The 17,632-nt window shown below is 42.6% G+C and overlaps 2 protein-coding genes across 6 annotated transcripts in view; one reads left to right on the plus strand and one right to left on the minus strand.

Moving 5' to 3' along the window:
* Otp (orthopedia homeobox) overlaps positions 1-11,401 on the plus strand; it is a 35,675-nt gene extending 24,274 nt beyond the window's left edge. The window contains exons 4-6 of the mRNA XM_076423136.1: positions 1,486-1,666; positions 2,229-2,408; positions 6,437-11,401. Of these exons, the coding sequence (XP_076279251.1) occupies positions 1,486-1,666; positions 2,229-2,408; positions 6,437-6,771 (696 nt within the window). The 3' untranslated portion in view covers positions 6,772-11,401. The remainder of the gene's footprint in view (positions 1-1,485; positions 1,667-2,228; positions 2,409-6,436) is intronic.
* LOC143208604 (peptidyl-alpha-hydroxyglycine alpha-amidating lyase 1) lies at positions 10,823-17,308 on the minus strand. Of its 5 annotated transcripts, none has more exons than XM_076423133.1 (8): positions 17,180-17,308; positions 16,076-16,386; positions 15,803-15,983; positions 14,743-15,369; positions 14,541-14,666; positions 14,015-14,425; positions 13,664-13,873; positions 10,823-12,539 (listed from the first exon to the last, which is right to left on the minus strand). In XM_076423133.1, exons 2-8 carry the CDS (start codon positions 16,157-16,159, stop codon positions 12,331-12,333), a joined length of 1,848 nt encoding a protein of 615 aa, XP_076279248.1. In that variant the 5' UTR covers positions 16,160-16,386; positions 17,180-17,308; the 3' UTR covers positions 10,823-12,330. The 5 variants fall into 5 exon arrangements, with proteins under 5 accessions (XP_076279248.1, XP_076279246.1, XP_076279247.1 ...); XM_076423131.1 differs by having other exon boundaries at positions 16,076-16,505; positions 17,180-17,254; XM_076423132.1 differs by having other exon boundaries at positions 17,126-17,239.
* Positions 17,309-17,632: the final 324 nt, after the last annotated feature.

Consider the following 17,632-nt stretch of genomic DNA (forward strand, 5'->3'; position numbering starts at 1 on the left):
GTCTTCGAGCCGAGTTAATGACTTCGATGCTGCTCTTTGAGATTCTTCATCTATCGACGAGAGAACTCTTCCGGTGGCACTGTCATCGGCGTTGCCGTACATATACGGATATTGAATATAAATATAATTGAATGGAATCATTGCATTTTTATAGTACATTTTGAAGGTCCACTTAAGAGTTAAAATACTAGAAAGTGTATCGCGTAATAACCTCACCTTGCGTAACTTCGTAAATATTGTTTCGAGTCGTTGCATAGACGTCGTCGCTGAAGGGTCTTAGTCGAAGAGAGATTTTCGAAATGCGGCTGATTATCGATCGATCAGAATAACAACAACAAAAGACACTCCTCCGAGCTGTTTTCCATAGTCTGGCAAGTTGGTGGCTACTAACAAACCGCCTTTCGCCGCAGAAATCCGACGATCGCTTTCTGGCAATACCTGGAGTACACTGGAGCCTGTAAATCCCATATATCCAATTAGATTCGTATAATCCCTGCATGTTAGCAGAGGGTGTCTCCACCCCCATACTCCACGGTGGCCGGCTGTCTCGCTTCCGCCAGCCGTTTCTCTCGCAGGTAACGCGTTGCTACGTGTGCGTCGGAGGCGCAAGCGCGCATCGCGCTCTAATGCTAAAGTACTAATTTATGGGCACATATGAGATGGCTATAGCGTGCTTTACCGCGGCAGGAAAGGGACTGTAGCTGGTGTGTGGAACAGGGCGGCCGGGAAATGGTGGGGGCTGTAGGGCGAGGGTATATCGGAGAACACAGGGGTGGGCTTTGCATGCGATATCAATAAATCAAGTCCCCGGGACCCCGGCAGCTTAGGGGGCCACTACGTGGCCAGAATCAACAGCTCATAACGTCGGCTAATAGCTACTCGCCGTGGGGTCGAAGATATTGTCGTAACGCCCAGGGACATCTTAACATCCCAGCACCGAATTTCGAGTCGCGGAAAAGTCCGGCTGGCTCGGCTTATTGGATTCGCTCGCCCTGTTCGACGACGACACTGCGCGTCCTTCTCTGTTCACTGCATTCCACGAAACGGCGCCATTGCGACGAAATACTGTACGGTTCGAACGTTTACCAACCCCCACAGTGTTTAATGGTTTTCTTCCTTTCGCTAGAAATTAACAACAGACACTACCGGATAGGTCAAAATGACGCGACGCCATTGAAATGAAATACAGAGTATGATTCAAACGTCCACTAACCCCTACAGTGGCTAATGGTTTTCGTCCTTTCGATAGAAATTAACGCTAGACCCTAGCGGTTACATCAAAATGACGCTATTACATACGAGCAACAGTTGCTATTATACGAACGAAAAAACGATTGTAGAAGTTAGTGGACTCTTATTATCCGAACGATCCAGTTGTCTGAACCGTGTCTTGTTCTTTGAAAGATTTGGATAAACAGAGTCGCACTGTAGCTGGCTGCGAATATGGTTTGGTAGATTCTGAACGAGCGAATTGGAACGTTGCAGGTGTGGTTTCAAAATCGGCGGGCGAAGTGGAAGAAGGGAAAGAAGAAGCCCTCGGTGTTCCGGACAACGGGTACATTGCTACCCTCGCACAGTCTGCCGCCATTTGGCGGCCCGATGACCTCGGATCTGTGCGGCGTCGGGATGTTCCACGGACCTGCTGATAGATGGGGAATGGGAACAGGTCAGGCAGGCAGGCAGGGTGAAGCAGGCGTCGACGATTCTCGTGATTTCCATATGTCAATGATCATCCCGAAACGGCACGGCACCGCCAGGGATATCACCTGGCGGCGTAACTTCAATCACTTTCGTTGCGTCCCGCGAGACGTGACTATTAATTGCCCCTCATAAAATTCAGAGTCGGGTTCCCCGGCACGCTCTCCGCGGAACAACAGGATCATTTGAAACCAACAAATTGCTCGATTTTACTTTAATTAGATTCAATTCTGCCCGTCATCGCGCGGCTTCATAACGGGCACGTTCTCGCGCCCGCCGCGCCGCGCCGCGCCGGGAAGGTAACAACGCGGTGTCTTTAAATATGTCGTAGACAAAGTTTCGACAGCGGTCCGGATCTAATTTAATTCCACGCGACGACTACGACGACGACGGTAATCGGGGCAGTTTCAATTAACCACACTCGTATCGTCATTTCCGTTTTCCCTGCCCTCTTTTCCTCTGGAACCGGTCGACCAGGTTTATCGACGCGGGGACCACGACGCGTTTAATCGAAACCGCTTGTTTTACAGGTCTTGGACAACTGGGGCAGGGAGGCATGGGAATGGGCGGTTTCGGGCAAAGTTTAGGGCAACTTGGTCAGCAAAGCACGGGGAGCTTCGGCTCGAGCTTGGGTCTCGGTAATTCTGGCCTCCCGATCAGCAGTCCATCGCAGACCGTCTATCAAGCTAGTTATGGACTAAATTCCCTTGGTAAGTCTATCTTGCACGTAGATTAGCGTTGCTCGACACACGAACCAACACCACACTATCAGACCTCTGGATTATTCACATCGGCTCTATCGAGCCCGATATTTTTGTCGAATCATTCTTACAAATATCTGGATCTAATTTAGCGGTCGCATTAATTAAACCTTTACTTGATCACATACGAACCTTCCGTGACTAGAAAGAGTGATTAACAATTAATTATACGCAGATATGATCCACATTTGCTCCGATCTACGCTAATTTCGGATAGCCGAAAGAAATAATTGATAACTATGCAATAATTAGGAACCGCGTCATTCGTGGAACATTTATATAATTTATTCATTGTGGTTAAATCTGTTCACGTGAATCGTCCGGCACCGTAGAAAATTTTGATCAGACCGAAAAATATCTTTTTCGAAATCGAAACCTCCCACATGGGAGAAGTTGTGCTTTGCCTGCTTTGGTAACTTGACGACAGGACCAAATCCTAAAGCAGTGTAATGATGCTCAAAGTTTTCGATTATTTGAAAATTTAGTGAACATATCGATTTTTTGAGAATGTATCATTGCTCGATACACAACTCGAAGGCATCATTACACAACCTTGGGATTTTGATCTTGTGATTAGGGCACCGAACCACGATTTCTCCCGTGTGAGGGGGTCTCGATTCCGGAGAAAATATTTTTTCGCTCCGCACGATGGCTATCGAACTACGCAGGGTTTGACCGTGATTCGGACCGCGAGTCAGCCTCGAAACGGATCTTTAGGAGAGGAAGATTTTCTATTCCCGTCGGAGACGAGGTATTAACGCGGCGCAGAAACGCAGACGCTTATAGGCGGTTCGATAATCGTCTTGCCAAACTTTTGGACCGTGGCCCCCCTGAAGAAGACGACATGCAAACAGTATCGAAGAACCGGTGCCTCTTTGACGAAGTCGTTAAACGTTACGGTGCATTATCGCTTGAAGGGGTTATGCGCCTGCATGCAAGGAATTTGAGACAGAAACATAAACTCCGTCCTCTCGTCTGTTTACGCAGGCAAACACCGTGCCTGGTCTCGCACCTAGGTGCGAGATCTTTCGCTGTATGTTTACCATAACATCCCGATGCAACCTGTCTTGGTTGAGTTACGCTTCACCTTATCCGGGGGACCTTGTACCTTCGACGGTGTCCGACGATGAGGCGTGTGTGAAATTCTTTGTCTCACGAAATTCTGTTCGCCGCGTTCGCTTCGCTCAGACCTCTCTTGCTCGTTCCAACCTCGAAGAGCCATGAATGGCTACAGTGGAAACCTTCTCCGAGGAACACAGTCGCGAACCCGTCGCGTTGGTAGAGAATAAGAAACACGAGAGACGCGTCCATCAGCTTTTCGTGTATTAGCGTGAAATTACCCGAAGAGGAGAAACCGTACAAAAAAAAGTGTACAGGTTTCGGAGACGGCGGAGTTCGTTGATCCGACCTCCGAAAAGAAAAACCGTGTCTCGAAGGAAACGCGTAATCGAACCATCGATAATTGATTAGAGAAATATCCATTTCGAGCGGTCCAATTTCATAAAGTTCTTCCCGCCGTGCGCCGGACCTCCGTACCCGCGTAATTGTTTCCCGAATGAAGGGAAAACCGCGAGCTCCGACGCTGCCCGGTATTATGTATGACCTAAAAACATCATATCGAATGCTGCTACCGATAAATGCATATTGACACGTAGAAATGGATTAATCCGGCACCGTCGCTTTCCCGAGGTCAACAACTCCTAAGATCTACTTTTTTCCCCATTCCCTCTAAAATTTCAGCTGTTTCGCCGCTTGTCGGAATGCTTATTTATAATGGCGGTTTTTTTCGGGCGTCTGATGGATAATGAAAAAGCGATATCGGTGACGAAAGGAAACGGGGTCTGGATAGATGGAAAATTCTTCGAAAAACTCCGAATTTTCTCGCCGTGCGGAAAGTCTCCAGACATTTTCTCTTTTAATCATTCGACGCGTACACGTCCATTGTATTTGAACCTGACAGATCCTGTTTGACCGCTGTTAGAACATCGATTCGATCGAGGAACGCATTGAACCAGAGTCGGACGGTGTTCAGGCGAACAGTTAGGGGTTCAGGCTAATGGCGAAACTGCCTTTGGGTGTAGCACAGTTTCACAATGTCCGCGCGAACACGGACGTGTCTGAAACGCGAACACTTACATGTTTACACACGTAACACGTACAAGGTGTCAATTATCACGTATTATCGCCGCGGGGCAGGTAGCGTCAGTCGAAAAGAAAAAAATCGCTGTTCCACAGCCGCGATTTACCGTCCGCACGGTGTTCGTGTGGTCTCGGTTTAAGGTGGACGCCAATATACCCAGACCAGGCTGACACCGTAGTCAGTTATCCGCTTTTACTTGTCCGGTAATACCTACGACAAACACCTTTTAGAGCAGCGCCTTATTTTTCGGTTTCCGATGATGATTAGCATCGAACGGTAGCGCGACCGTGGTCTGCCGGTCTTCAAGTCGATTACGGAATTCTATTTTGTTTATCCTCGTCCACCAACGCCGGGCAAACAGACCTCTATGAGGTGTGAATTAACCGGGGCCCGAAAAATGCCCGATTTTCGGTACGCGCGCGACGAAACGCCCTCGAAACGGGAATACAGCTGATCTCAGAAACTAGACTTGCTCTCTGGACTCTCTTCCCGCTTTACGAGACACTATAGAACATGGTCTCCCAAACTATTTCAGCTCGCAACCCCCATCGAACGGCTTCTTTATGTTTCACGAATTATCTCTACAAAATAAAGCATCTAATGCAAATTCACAGTTTCCGCCACTAGTTTATAAAATAGTGGGTATAACTTGATCCTCAGATACAAGAGTTTCATTGTGCCCATAAAAATGTGCGTGCCACTAAACTTTATCAATCCTCGTGCCAAACGCTGAATAAATTCGCACGTAGCGAAAACCGAATCCTGGATCCGCGACTTTCCTCAAATTTTTACGACGACTAGTAGAAACATTTGGTAAACGGATTGTAAATCGCGAAGATTTTCTAGCGAAATTGACAGGCAAGGAAATGCCGCGGAATCAGACTCGTCGGCGCCATTATCTATTCCATTGTTCGGTGTAGCTAGCTAAAAGGAGCGGTCATAGTCCTCCGCAAACTTGTGCTTTCGCCGCGATGCCGTCATAAAAAGATCCCTTTTCCCCGTTGTTTCACGGCGGGGCCACCAACGTGGCGCACGGAGAAGCGGAAACGACTTTACGACACCCGGTAGCAGCGCGCACCCCACGCACTTTGTGAGCCTACCGTATTAATATCTCCTGCGAAGAAAGGAAACGGTCCGAGGCGCACCTGCGGTATCGCAGCTGTAAATTGCCCTTTCGCTACCTGTCCCGCCGAAGGGATTCCGTGCCTGACTATTCGACGCACAGTATGAACAATGTTGGATCAACGATAGCGTGGAACGTCTTCAGAATCCACTCTTCCGGGCCCTGTGCGGCCGGTGTTTGCGTAGCGAATTGTTTGCAAATAAACAACCCTCTAGCCCTAACTGGTGGTTCAGCATTCGACTATTGTTCTCATTTCTTTTAGACTGTGGATGACTTCCAAACAGACTACGTTCAGTAAATTCTTGTAGAATGAAGAAATTCAATGGAAAAACGTACATTATAAAACCTACCGCAAAAAAGAACAATTTTCTTCGTGATAAATAAAGGTGGTTCGGAACCCACCGTAATAAACAGTAGGTCCCGCTGAAAATTATGTTGAAATTAGGCGATAATGAGAGTGGAAGGAGGGGAGGAGTGGTGAATGGATTTGAAACCCTGAGGGGATCAAATATCATTACTTTTTTTTCTTCATGATAAATATATAAAAAGAAGTATGGGTTCGGGGATTCCTTCCCCCTTAGATTTTTACGTGACGGTTTATGACTGAGTCATGTATTGCTAAGGTGAAGGGTTGAGAAGAGACCGCAGAGTCGAACGACAACGCAAGGAGATCTAGTGACATGAAATGCTAATCGACAACGTTTCTGTTTGCAGGGGGTGTTCACGTGTCATCGTCCCGAGGCTCCCCGGAAGGTTCGAGTGTGGGCGGCGGTCAGGGTGGCGGGCTTGGCTCGTCCTTGAACTGCGGCCAGGGTTCGCCCGGGACGACTTCCGGCAGCGGAGGCGGCGGTGGCGGCGGTGGTCTTTCCTGCGTGGCCGCCGAAGTGAGCTCGACGGAGGTGCCGGATTGGAGAGGCGCCCACAGTATCGCGGCGCTGAGGCGTCGCGCCTCGGACGCGTCGCAACAGTACAGTCCACAACCGCTGCCACCGCCGCCTGCAGGACCACCGCAATACGCCCACGATCTAGAGTACAGTTCCGTTTACTGAGGTGCTTCGATTTTACGCTGGTAAATTAACTCTGCGATAAGTTTGGTCGTGACGCACACCGGAAGAGAGAACGCTGCTCCTCCCGTGGACAGGGGCTCTGAGCGGTCAACGTGCAGGATGCGAGTGACCAAGGGGATGGCGCCCTCATTCATACGCCGGTGACCAGCAGCTTAGCCGATTTCAACCATGAACAGCATCGCGACACAGAATTTTGTTCAACTGTCTGTTACAATGTTACAAAGACGAAAGGAGAAGAGGAACCACACTGAGAATTGAATTTTACCGTTACATCAACCGACTGTGCGTACGAAGATAGTCTGGTTTCTATTTAAAGGACAAACAGTCGCGGTAACTCGGAGAAACTGTAGCATGTCGTTGGTAGTTCAGGATCGAAGCCGGTAACAACGAAATTTTCTCGTTTCTTTTGCGATTCTAACGAAACCTTGCAACTTCCTCGAATTCAGTAGCGAAGGGAACGGTTCTGACGACGACACGCTGCGACGCAGTGATGATTTCGATCGAAGAAGACGAATCTGTGGGAAAGACGAACGATTCTTGTCGCCAGAAGCTGTGCAACGTTGAAAAGGTGTAATGGTTCATTCATACGCTCACACATCACATCCTAAGATCGATACCAATCGAACAGTTTCCCGCAACTCGTGTACTCGCGACGTATTAACCGAAGATTTTCATTCGTAGGAGTAACGTTGCTTTATCCACATACACATACGCACACACATCGGAACAAGTACTTAAATTGTGGAGATAGTTTGAGATTTTTCACGATTGTTTCATTTGTCATCACAACCATAAGGAGACACGACGGTCGACGACTTTACTTGAGTAAAATTCATGCATCGCATTCACGGTGTAACGAAAAGTATACGAGAAGTTATTATAGTATTACGTATGTAAATATAGGGAAATTTGGCGTACACAGATATATTATAGATTACGATTAATATTATTAAGTTTTGCATACGACGAAAACGGCCGATTCCTTTGATCTCGGCCATTCAGTAACGTGTGCGAAACGTACACAATCCGTAACCGCCCGCTTCTTTCGGAGAACCACGCGATTCAGTTTTTCATTGTTTTCTTCAACAACTCTATTTACACGAGAGCCAAAGGGAAACCGCGCTCTCACGGTTTTCTGCACGCCGATCTTAACTGTATTCGATCCTCGTTCAGACGGACTAATCACTGTTCAACGATCACATTAAGCTTTAATAACTATAAATAACGAGTTGCATAAGTTTAACCACGAACGAGAGAACACGCCGGAATGACGTTCGCAAACTTTCCTGGTGCTTCGCGGAAAACTAGCTCTTGGAGAAATATTTGACACGTGAAACATCAAATGTACCTTGGAGACGGTTAGAGCTAATGTAATTATTATTTATTTATTATTTATATTTCAGTGGTAAACATTGGAAAGTTCTAAGATCTGCTTAGTTGGATTCCTTCTTCAAATATACACAGTCCTTGCTGCTCTAAAAGTTTCCAAATTGAATGTGGTTGCTACTAGTCCTAATTTTCAGGGCTGCAACCAGCCCTTCGGTCGAATATTTTTTAGAAATCGCTTTCTATCGAAGTTTTATCGAAATCTGCGAATGTCGATTCAGCACAGTCTCTTGCAACGAAAAGAAGCTAATCTTTCTTTGTTCGGCTTTGTACTTCGAGCACGGACTGGCTCGATTCTCGCGGAACGAAGCGAAATTTAACGAACTCTCGTCGAACCGATTCCGGGTCAATTGCGACCCATGTTTTCAGTGTAGCAAGGAGCGTCGATTTTGAACATTTTTTTAGAACGTTACTTTCTTCTGCGTATTATGGACGTCGTTAGATAATATTTTGTATCGCGAAACGTGTGTGATGGGTCAAGACTGACCCGGTGTTGACCGGTGTTGAAGATTAACACTAGAAATATCGAGCGATAAAAATGACTGAATTCGATAAAAATCCACTTAAAGAAATTCAATGAATTTTTATTGTACAGTGTATTATTTGCGAGAGGGGCATGCCATTTCCAAAGAATTGAAGGTAGCGTTGTGTATGTAAATGTTGGCGAAGCATTCTTCTTGAAATTTTTGTTAATAAAAGAATACATATCCTAATTTGAATTTAACCTCGTTTGCTGTATCAATACCTTCGATTCAATCGGCGTATCGTATAAATTTCTACAGATGCACGTTCACGTCATCGCTGATTATAGAATCATCGTACAGATTGTAGAATCAGAAATTTGAAATGGATCGTTTCGACTACGCTGGTAATTCTAGTGTTAAAGAAGTTTCGCTTGCCTCGAGGAAAGCAGTGCGTGCGCCATCGGGTCTTGCATGGAAGAAGGAAACCAGTACTTTGTGTAATTGAAGCGCAAGTTAGCACCTCCGTATATTGCATTCCCAAGTAACCCCCCGTATAGGACGCTATAAATATAGATTGTTCCGTTGTTGTACACCGAGACGTAAGTTTTGTAAATAGAGATACGTACACGTCTAACATTAACGAAGAAATTGAATATCGTAAGCGAGAATATTCCCCCCAATTACGGACGAACGAACGAACTAACGCGAAGTATACTTGGACATTGTGATATTTTGGGCCCCGCTGGTACACATGCACACAGTTTTTCTGTGTGCGAATTGAACAGCGACGAGCTGCGCGTACGATATTGCAAGGGAACCATAAGCGGTAACCGGTAGCAGTGATCAGCGACGATCGATTAATCTAGTTACGAATTTACGATAGTCTTAGGTAAAAGTTAGTGATAAAACTATGGGATTAACGATATGCAGTTGTCAGTGTATTATTACGAAACGTATACGATTTTTAATGTACAAACGGAAAGTATGGTGTAGACGCCGCGCCGTGTGAGGAGACGATAGATTTCACAGAACTTCATCCTGCTGGTGCGACTTGTGTTCAGGATGAAACGATTTGTACTTGGACTGACTCGAATTACATTCTCCTCGTTTACCGTTCTTTCCCGCGCTCTATATTCTCCAGCAGGGCTACACATTTTTACTAAGCAAACGAAGTAGGCGAGGAGGAGCCTGACGGTATTTGGTAGCACGAATTCAGTAGCAAACCGAGTTTAATTACGATTTGATGGATCTAAAAGGGGTACAGTAGCAATCGATATGGTAAATTTTTACTGTTCCGGTTTCAATTACAGTCAACGAGTTAAAGAAGCAAAGAAACATGTAGTTCTTCCATTCGAAATACAGTTTTCCCTTGAAGTGTGATTTAAGGGCGCAGCGAATGGTACTATATTGCGATAAGAACTATTCAATCCAAGTCGTAAATTCGGTTCTCGAGATATTTATTCGAGTGTCTGTTAAGAACAATTTTGATTTGATCAATAAATGCTCGAAGTTGTTTAGGAACTGTCTTCAATTTTTTTGATATGATACTAATGTGGAAAGAGTGGAGACAGTAAAACATAAGATAGCACAGTTAATCGCAGCTCCTCCGCGCGTGCTCCTGCCGGCTTACTTTCATCAAGCTATGTTTGCATTATTTTTTATAATAAGTGATGTCGCGTCACAATGTTTGACATAAGATTGGACACTGCGATAAGGTGTCACTCGAAAATTGCGCCATATTTCCGGTTGAATGCGCGAAGGATAATAATTATTTATTTATCATCTGCGTGCGTGGATGAACGCCAACTCTCAACACCGAACCTCTGCCGTATTGTCGCGGTTGTTGGCAAACGAATTAATAGTTGCGCGAAATTTTTCGTACACGATCTGAACGCGTTTTTCTGCGCGTACGTTCTGTTTAGGCCCGTGCGTTTGCGATAACTGGTGAATGTACTTGGCAGAATGTGTCGCGAAAGAATGGACTGACTTTTATCGCATCTCTAACACAGATCATTATCGTCGACGACCTTAATTAGTGATAAATAGAAGAATTTTAATTTTTATCGTTGTATAGTTGTGTATAGAGGACAACTAAGTGTGTAAAATAAATCATTATCAAAAAGCCAAACGTCTCCGCCGACCGTTGCGTTGCTCGACTCGACTTGACTGAACGCCGACGACGATGGTGTACAAACACACAGTTTTTATTTGAATATATATACATTTCCATGTTCACGGGTACAAGTATCATGTTCATAGTAATATATGTATACAGGGAAAACGTATTCGAACGACTAACTTAAGTACTTTCATTTACGGACTAGATTACACCGTCGAAAGGCAGAATTAAACTACGAAACTTAATGGAGGAACTGAAACAAGTTTCAACTTGGAAGTTTCTCTTCAGGTACTATTTAAAATACTGTCTTTGTGGAACACATTCGAAGTATGCCAGTCCTTAAAGCTTAGAACAGTAACGACGAGTATACAATAATACAACAGACAGTTGCATTGTTTTGTTTTCGGTTGAAACGTAGACTCAATAGGTTTTCTTCTTATATCTTTAAAGAGATATGTTATAGTTTTACAATATATAATCGAATAATAGAATTTCTAGTCAGATATTGACAGATAGTATGTATGTATAGCACATGTTTGGTCACTTTCCAAATATCGTTTTGCAAGGCCATTATTATCAGGTAAGTTAATAGTATTTCGAGAGAAATATTATCTTTGGAGTTACATCTCGTAAGTTTCGAACGTACAGTCGTTACATTGATTTTACAGTCTTACCTAATACAATAAATAAGATGGCTACCTTGTGTTTTTCTCGCTGGAATCAATAAAATAATCTCTCCCAATTCCAAAAACATTCAAATTCCGAGTATTCGAATCCAGCCGAGGATAAAACATTCTTTTCACTAAACCCGTGTCGTTATCGTTGGAAAAACTACAACACGAAAATAGTGGCAGTTTCTCAAAAATACTATTCGCAAGTGCGTCTCGATCTCGAATGTTATTTTAAAATACACATATATTTATATATTTATATATCGTAGTGCACATATCTCTCCTCACAACAGCGAGGAAAATATGTTAATACTTCTTCAGTTTGAAACACTTTAAACGTACGATAGGAATATTTTCTGTAAAATATCGGAGCGAATCAAGTTGTACGAACCAGTGTCACAATGATCAGATTCTTAACGGAACCGGCAACGTCAGTGCTTTTCGTTCAATCATTATAAAGTTGTACAAATAGATTGACTCGATCTAATTGAAGTAATCACGTACACATAACTGAACAAGCGACGCTTAAGAAGGCAACAAGTTGTGAGGTGTTTGATGTATACAGGGCGCATTAAAATTATGTGTAAAGACCGTCGTATCGGTGCACGTTTATAAACATTTTCGGTCAATGGAAATCTACTTACCGCGAGGATGAGAAGTGCAAACAACGATTTGCAGCAATCGAACTGTTCCCAAAAACAAAATGACGCAGAATCATTCGTTTGCTTTCACACATAATTTTTACACATCCTGCGCAGGTGAATCTCCCATTCGAAATATATGGTTGTGCAGCATAGTGTTGTCCGAAATTTGAACCTGCACGCACAGGGGGCAAGTGAAACGGTAAGTGAACTGAACGTGTAATGTTTCAAATTTGTTAACAGTTGACCGTTCGCTCGCATTAAATGACCCTCATGAGGCTGTTCTCTGGGTGTTCGTCCTCTGAGGTTTCCGGTTCCGTGTTCAATTTACTAAAGTCTCGCGGATTCGGTCGTTTCTCGAATATCTTGAAACCCTTGCCTCTTCTGCCTTCCAAGAGGCTCGACAGTTTAAAGATTTCCCGCCTCTCCGCTTCCCAGTGCATTCTTTTCCGCATAATCAACAAACATCCTGTTTGCGAAAACAAACGGAATTAGAAAAATTCGTGCGATACCAAAACACGGAGTTCATGTGTGTCGGTATACTCGCACGAAGTAGCAATTGCGTTAACACTAGCTTCAAATTTGCGATCGAGGCTTGGTAGAGTTCTAAGCAGCGTGCAATGTATTGTACATATGTATCTTTCATAATCGAATATATACTTACATGGCTGGTTGACAGCTATGTGAATAGGATAATACGCAGGACAATAACCGTATACATCGTTGAAATGAGAACACGTATATATTTGCTTTTACAAGAGATGCACATGTAAAATAAACAAACGGTCATATACTCGAGGTAGAACAGAAAGATGCAATGTTCTGCGAACCAAGTACTCGCGAGAAATACCGTAAAAAAATCTCAAGGAAGACGCGCTCCGCGATACTACTGTCGTTTGATATACAAGTATGGTAATAAAATTATAAATAAAGTATACGTTTACGCTCTTGTGCGATCACAGGGGTTTTAAAGAATATTTACACAATAGGTACATATAGATTACCAACTATGTATTCTACTTGTCTGAATGGACGTAAAACGATATGTATAGGTGGATTGTCGACTTACGATATGTGTTCGTAAGAAGTTACCTTCGCGAGAAATCATAAATGCAATCAAAAATAAGGATCACAATCCTCTTGTACTGGCACTGTTCTAAAAGTAGTCTTTGCATAAACATTCTCAAAAATCACTCGGTTGAAAAATAAATAATTACTTACTAAAACGATAAAAATAGCATTGGTAGTGCATGAGACACATGCAAAGCCAGTACAAAAGCCTATCAATTATTTTACAGCGTAAAGCTCGACATTTTCGGAGGAGACTATTCAAAACGGCCTGTGAACGTCGCTCGTCCTTCCGTCTCTTAGCAGCCATCGATAGGAAAATTATGCTTTGCTAAATAGCACACGATAGATCAAGAAAATTGACTACTGTCCGAGGTCACTACCGAAAAAACGCTTGGTTCCGACTAAACTAATCGACATGCGTGCACAACTATTAGTTAACAACCCAAAATTAGTCAAATCAATACTCTTATTCGACTAGTTTTGAGAATTCGACAGCAGATTCATCATACTGAAACAATCTACCTCTTTTCTGACATCTTGCTACAACTGCAGCAATTGCTACACAGAGGGCAATAAAAATGACTGCTGCTGTAACAAGGGATAAGACTAATGTTGCTGTTGTAGTACCTCCAATGGAAGGATTGTTAGCGTTACTGTCCATTAAAGGTGCCGGTTCGTGACGAGGTTTCGTCGTTATCACTGACTTTCCAGTTTGCACAGATGCATTTATATCTGTGGAAGAAACGTACTCATAATGTTCAGGTCCCAAACTTAAATTCGATCGAATTCAACGAGTCTACGCAGTTTTCTATGAATCCTGTGAATGGTCCTTGTACCATTGAAAAATAGTGCAGTAGATAAGCACATATTTACCTTGCGAAAATTTATACATTGTGTGTATATTTAATTCCACTACATATATCTCAGACCCATCCTCGGTAACAGCTATGTCATGTGGCATATCCATGTAGTTCCTTGGGCCAAACTGAGACAGCAATTCTCCAGTATGTATATCAACGACAAATCCTTTTACATGCACTTCGTAATTTGAAGCACGACCGTTGATCAAATAAAGTTTCTCTTTAGCATACGCTACACTGTAAATCTTTGTACCGATTGTGGGATGTCTATATTCTTTTTGGAAGGTCCCATTGTTTGCAGAGAACGATAACACTCTACCGTTTTCTCTGTCAGCGACAAATATTAAGTTGTGCTCGCTGGCAAGAGCCAATGCATGTGGCACCAAGAATGCATTCGGTGGCGGAGCTAGCCTAGACATACTTCCTACAAATTAAGACATTTCTTTGATGTATCATCGTAATCTGTATTATCTTCTAATCAAACAGGATACTTTGATAAGAACTATCATCTAAAATAATTCATTTCCTACTGGCCTTACTGGGCAGATGTAATTTGATTTTTTTATATGTTTTCACAAGTTGCAAGGTCTTGAATTTTTCCAAGGTGAAAAGAAGCTCTCTCTCTCTCTCTCTCTCTGGTCGGTGTGCATAAATTTGGAAAAAATCTTTAACAAATTATTGATTCACTGTTAAATAATAGTTCTTACTGATCAGCCCTGCATCTTACAAGTAAAAAAATACCTGCTCCTCCCCAAGACCGACCCCACTGCAGAATTTTCTCTCCTTTCGAATTGAACTTAATAATTCTAGAGTTGCAGTAACCATCACTGACGAAAAAGTCACCATTACTCTGTACAGCAACTGCTGTCGGTTTGCAAAAATGTTTGTCATCGTTACCAGGATGTAACATTTCTCCAAGAACCAAAGACGGTTTGGGAGAATAATTTTGCAACATGTTGTTAGCATTACGAGTATTACGAAACTTGCTTTCCAAGTTGTACTGCCTTTTCCTCAACTGTTCCACCTTCATCACTGATATGTCTTCGGCATCAAATTTAAATACCTGATGTAAAGCGACATCAGTAACCCAATAGTTTCCGTACGAATCAATCGTTAAGCCGTGCGGCAAATAAAACATATTTCTACCCCATTCTAGTAACTTTTTCCCAGACTTATCCAGAAGGACTATAGTATTTACTGGAATTGCACCATCATTCGGAATGTACTTATTGTACATATTGAATGTATCGGCACCCCAGATGTGCGAACCTCTATGAAACACCCCTATGTTGCCGGTTGGGTCTATCGATACTGCAGATATTTGTCCAAATTTTAAATCGTTTGCCCAATAGGGATCCCATACTATATCTGTAGATTAAAAGAATTCAAATATATTCATATATATACAGAGTGTCTCAGTGACTGATTAATAATATGAGTAAATGCTCGTGGGACAAATTGTTTGGTTTCAAAGAACAGATATTATTATGCATATCATTTTTTTTCAGTCACATTTCTTGAGATTTAGATGGATTATACTAAACATGTAAATCTTGAAAAATATGACTACAAAAAGTATGGCCTTATAAAAAAATAGAATTTACATAATGTATGCTCCTTGGATCAAATAATTTGTTCCATGAGCTGTGAGAAAGCATTGTCTTGTATCATCGATAGAACCAGAGTTATCGCTTTGTAACAGAGTTGCTGAACATATACATATGTTCCTACATTTTAGACTGCTGTTATAGCAATATGTAATATGTGCATATCATTATGCAGAACACAATATTATATTTACTTTTGTCTAATCCATCCAAGGAGTCTGGAACAGAATCTGTACCACTTTCGGAGACATGTCCTGTGTTAGATATTAAATCTGTTTGCGATGCCAATGATCCCTTGTCTCTATCACTTGTGTCAGTATTGTCAGTATTGTCATTGAAACCAAACTGCCTGTTAGGTAATTGGAATGCCTTGTTCTGTGAGGAGAATGATCGATCAATTGCTATATGCTTTTTACTTTAAGCTACGGTGAACATATAAATTCTATAGCCATAAAATGATTGTGTACCTGGTAGTATTGGTCGGCTTTGACAAGGTTGCAAATAAATAAAACAGAAATGCAACAGGCAATGTCATGCTGTAGAGACATCATCTTTGGACGCCACAGGCATTAGACGCTCTTGTCTTCGTTAAATTTCATTCGAACAACCCGTAGTTATTCGTTCGAGTCACTTTTTTGCAGCATCGTCTTTAGAAATTAGCTGCCGAACGCAGATATATGAGTCACCATTAGTCACTAACAGTCACTAACTTCTCTCAACGCCACGCCACGCGTATGTTCACTGATGTTCACTGACCATCACTGTCGTCACTGTGTCACTGACGTATGCAACAGGGAAAACACGGATAGCCATCTGACGGCAGACCGACGGAATATGTCCGGCAAATACGATTACGTTTATAAAGAAGTCCTTGAAACTATATAATCTATACTGCTTCTTTTTACAGTAGCCCAAACATAAAAATAATATTTTAAGAATTCCTGCGTTTGCAATGAAATGCTATCGTTTACGAAATCGTGAAATTTATTTCACAAACTAGGACGCACGATGTTTGCGAAATATGCAGGAGAACTAGAACGATTTATGCTACTATATGGATGAGTATTGATTAGCTTGCCTACAGATTAGTTACGTTATATGCGCCTCGCGTTTCAAATACATTAGCTGCGTTACAATGATCTTTTCTCTTAAAAGGCCAATATACTTTATTGACGGTCATTTTCAAGAATATACGTACATTTGAAAGAAATGTAATTATCAATTGATAGATTATGATTAATCATAATATAAGCTTATTGTCGATTGTTTTACTGCAAACGTAATAAATAAAACGATCCATTTAGTAATATTCAAGTTTAGTAAGATTCAAATTATCGATTTTGATGGATTATATTTAGCAAAATTAAGATGGGAAGAGTGGGGTCTCCTGCTGAACCACAGCCTACTCTGTGGCTGAACATAAATTAAACAATTGTTCTATTGTAGCGAACGTATGTATGTATATAGATGAGTGGCTATACTTGCATAATGATAATAAATTTATGGAACTATATTACACTTTTATTGTGACCTCGACAAATAAAGATGATTTATAAAACCGGTGTATCTACCCAGACAACCAACTGCACCGTTCTGCAGCTGTACTGCGCCGCAGCTATGTCGCGTTTTGGATCCCTGCTGCCGCGCCACTGCACGGAGAACGGGGCTCGATTTTGCCTCGCCGTAAGAGGGCAACACGGTCGCGCCAGGTCGCATTAATGTAGGACGTGCTATGTGGTAGATGTCGCTAACGTAAATGTCTATTATACAAATGTGTAGCAGCAGCAGTCTTTCTTTTTACTGACAAAATTAATATTTTTATTTAAATTACATACTACATACTATCAGGTCGTTCGGAAAGTAATTTCGTTTATCGTGTAGGGATGGCAATGCTTCCGTTTGTCATTACTAGACTGCGAATCTTTCTGCAAAGTAGAAATTGACTACATCGATTGCAAGAAATAGAAATCAAATTGAATGTTATTTCTTCAGCAAAGGAGAAAACGAAATGACTTTCCGAACGA

This window comes from Lasioglossum baleicum, chromosome 5, assembly GCF_051020765.1.
Source record: "Lasioglossum baleicum chromosome 5, iyLasBale1, whole genome shotgun sequence".
In the NCBI taxonomy this organism is placed as follows: domain Eukaryota; kingdom Metazoa; phylum Arthropoda; class Insecta; order Hymenoptera; family Halictidae; genus Lasioglossum; species Lasioglossum baleicum.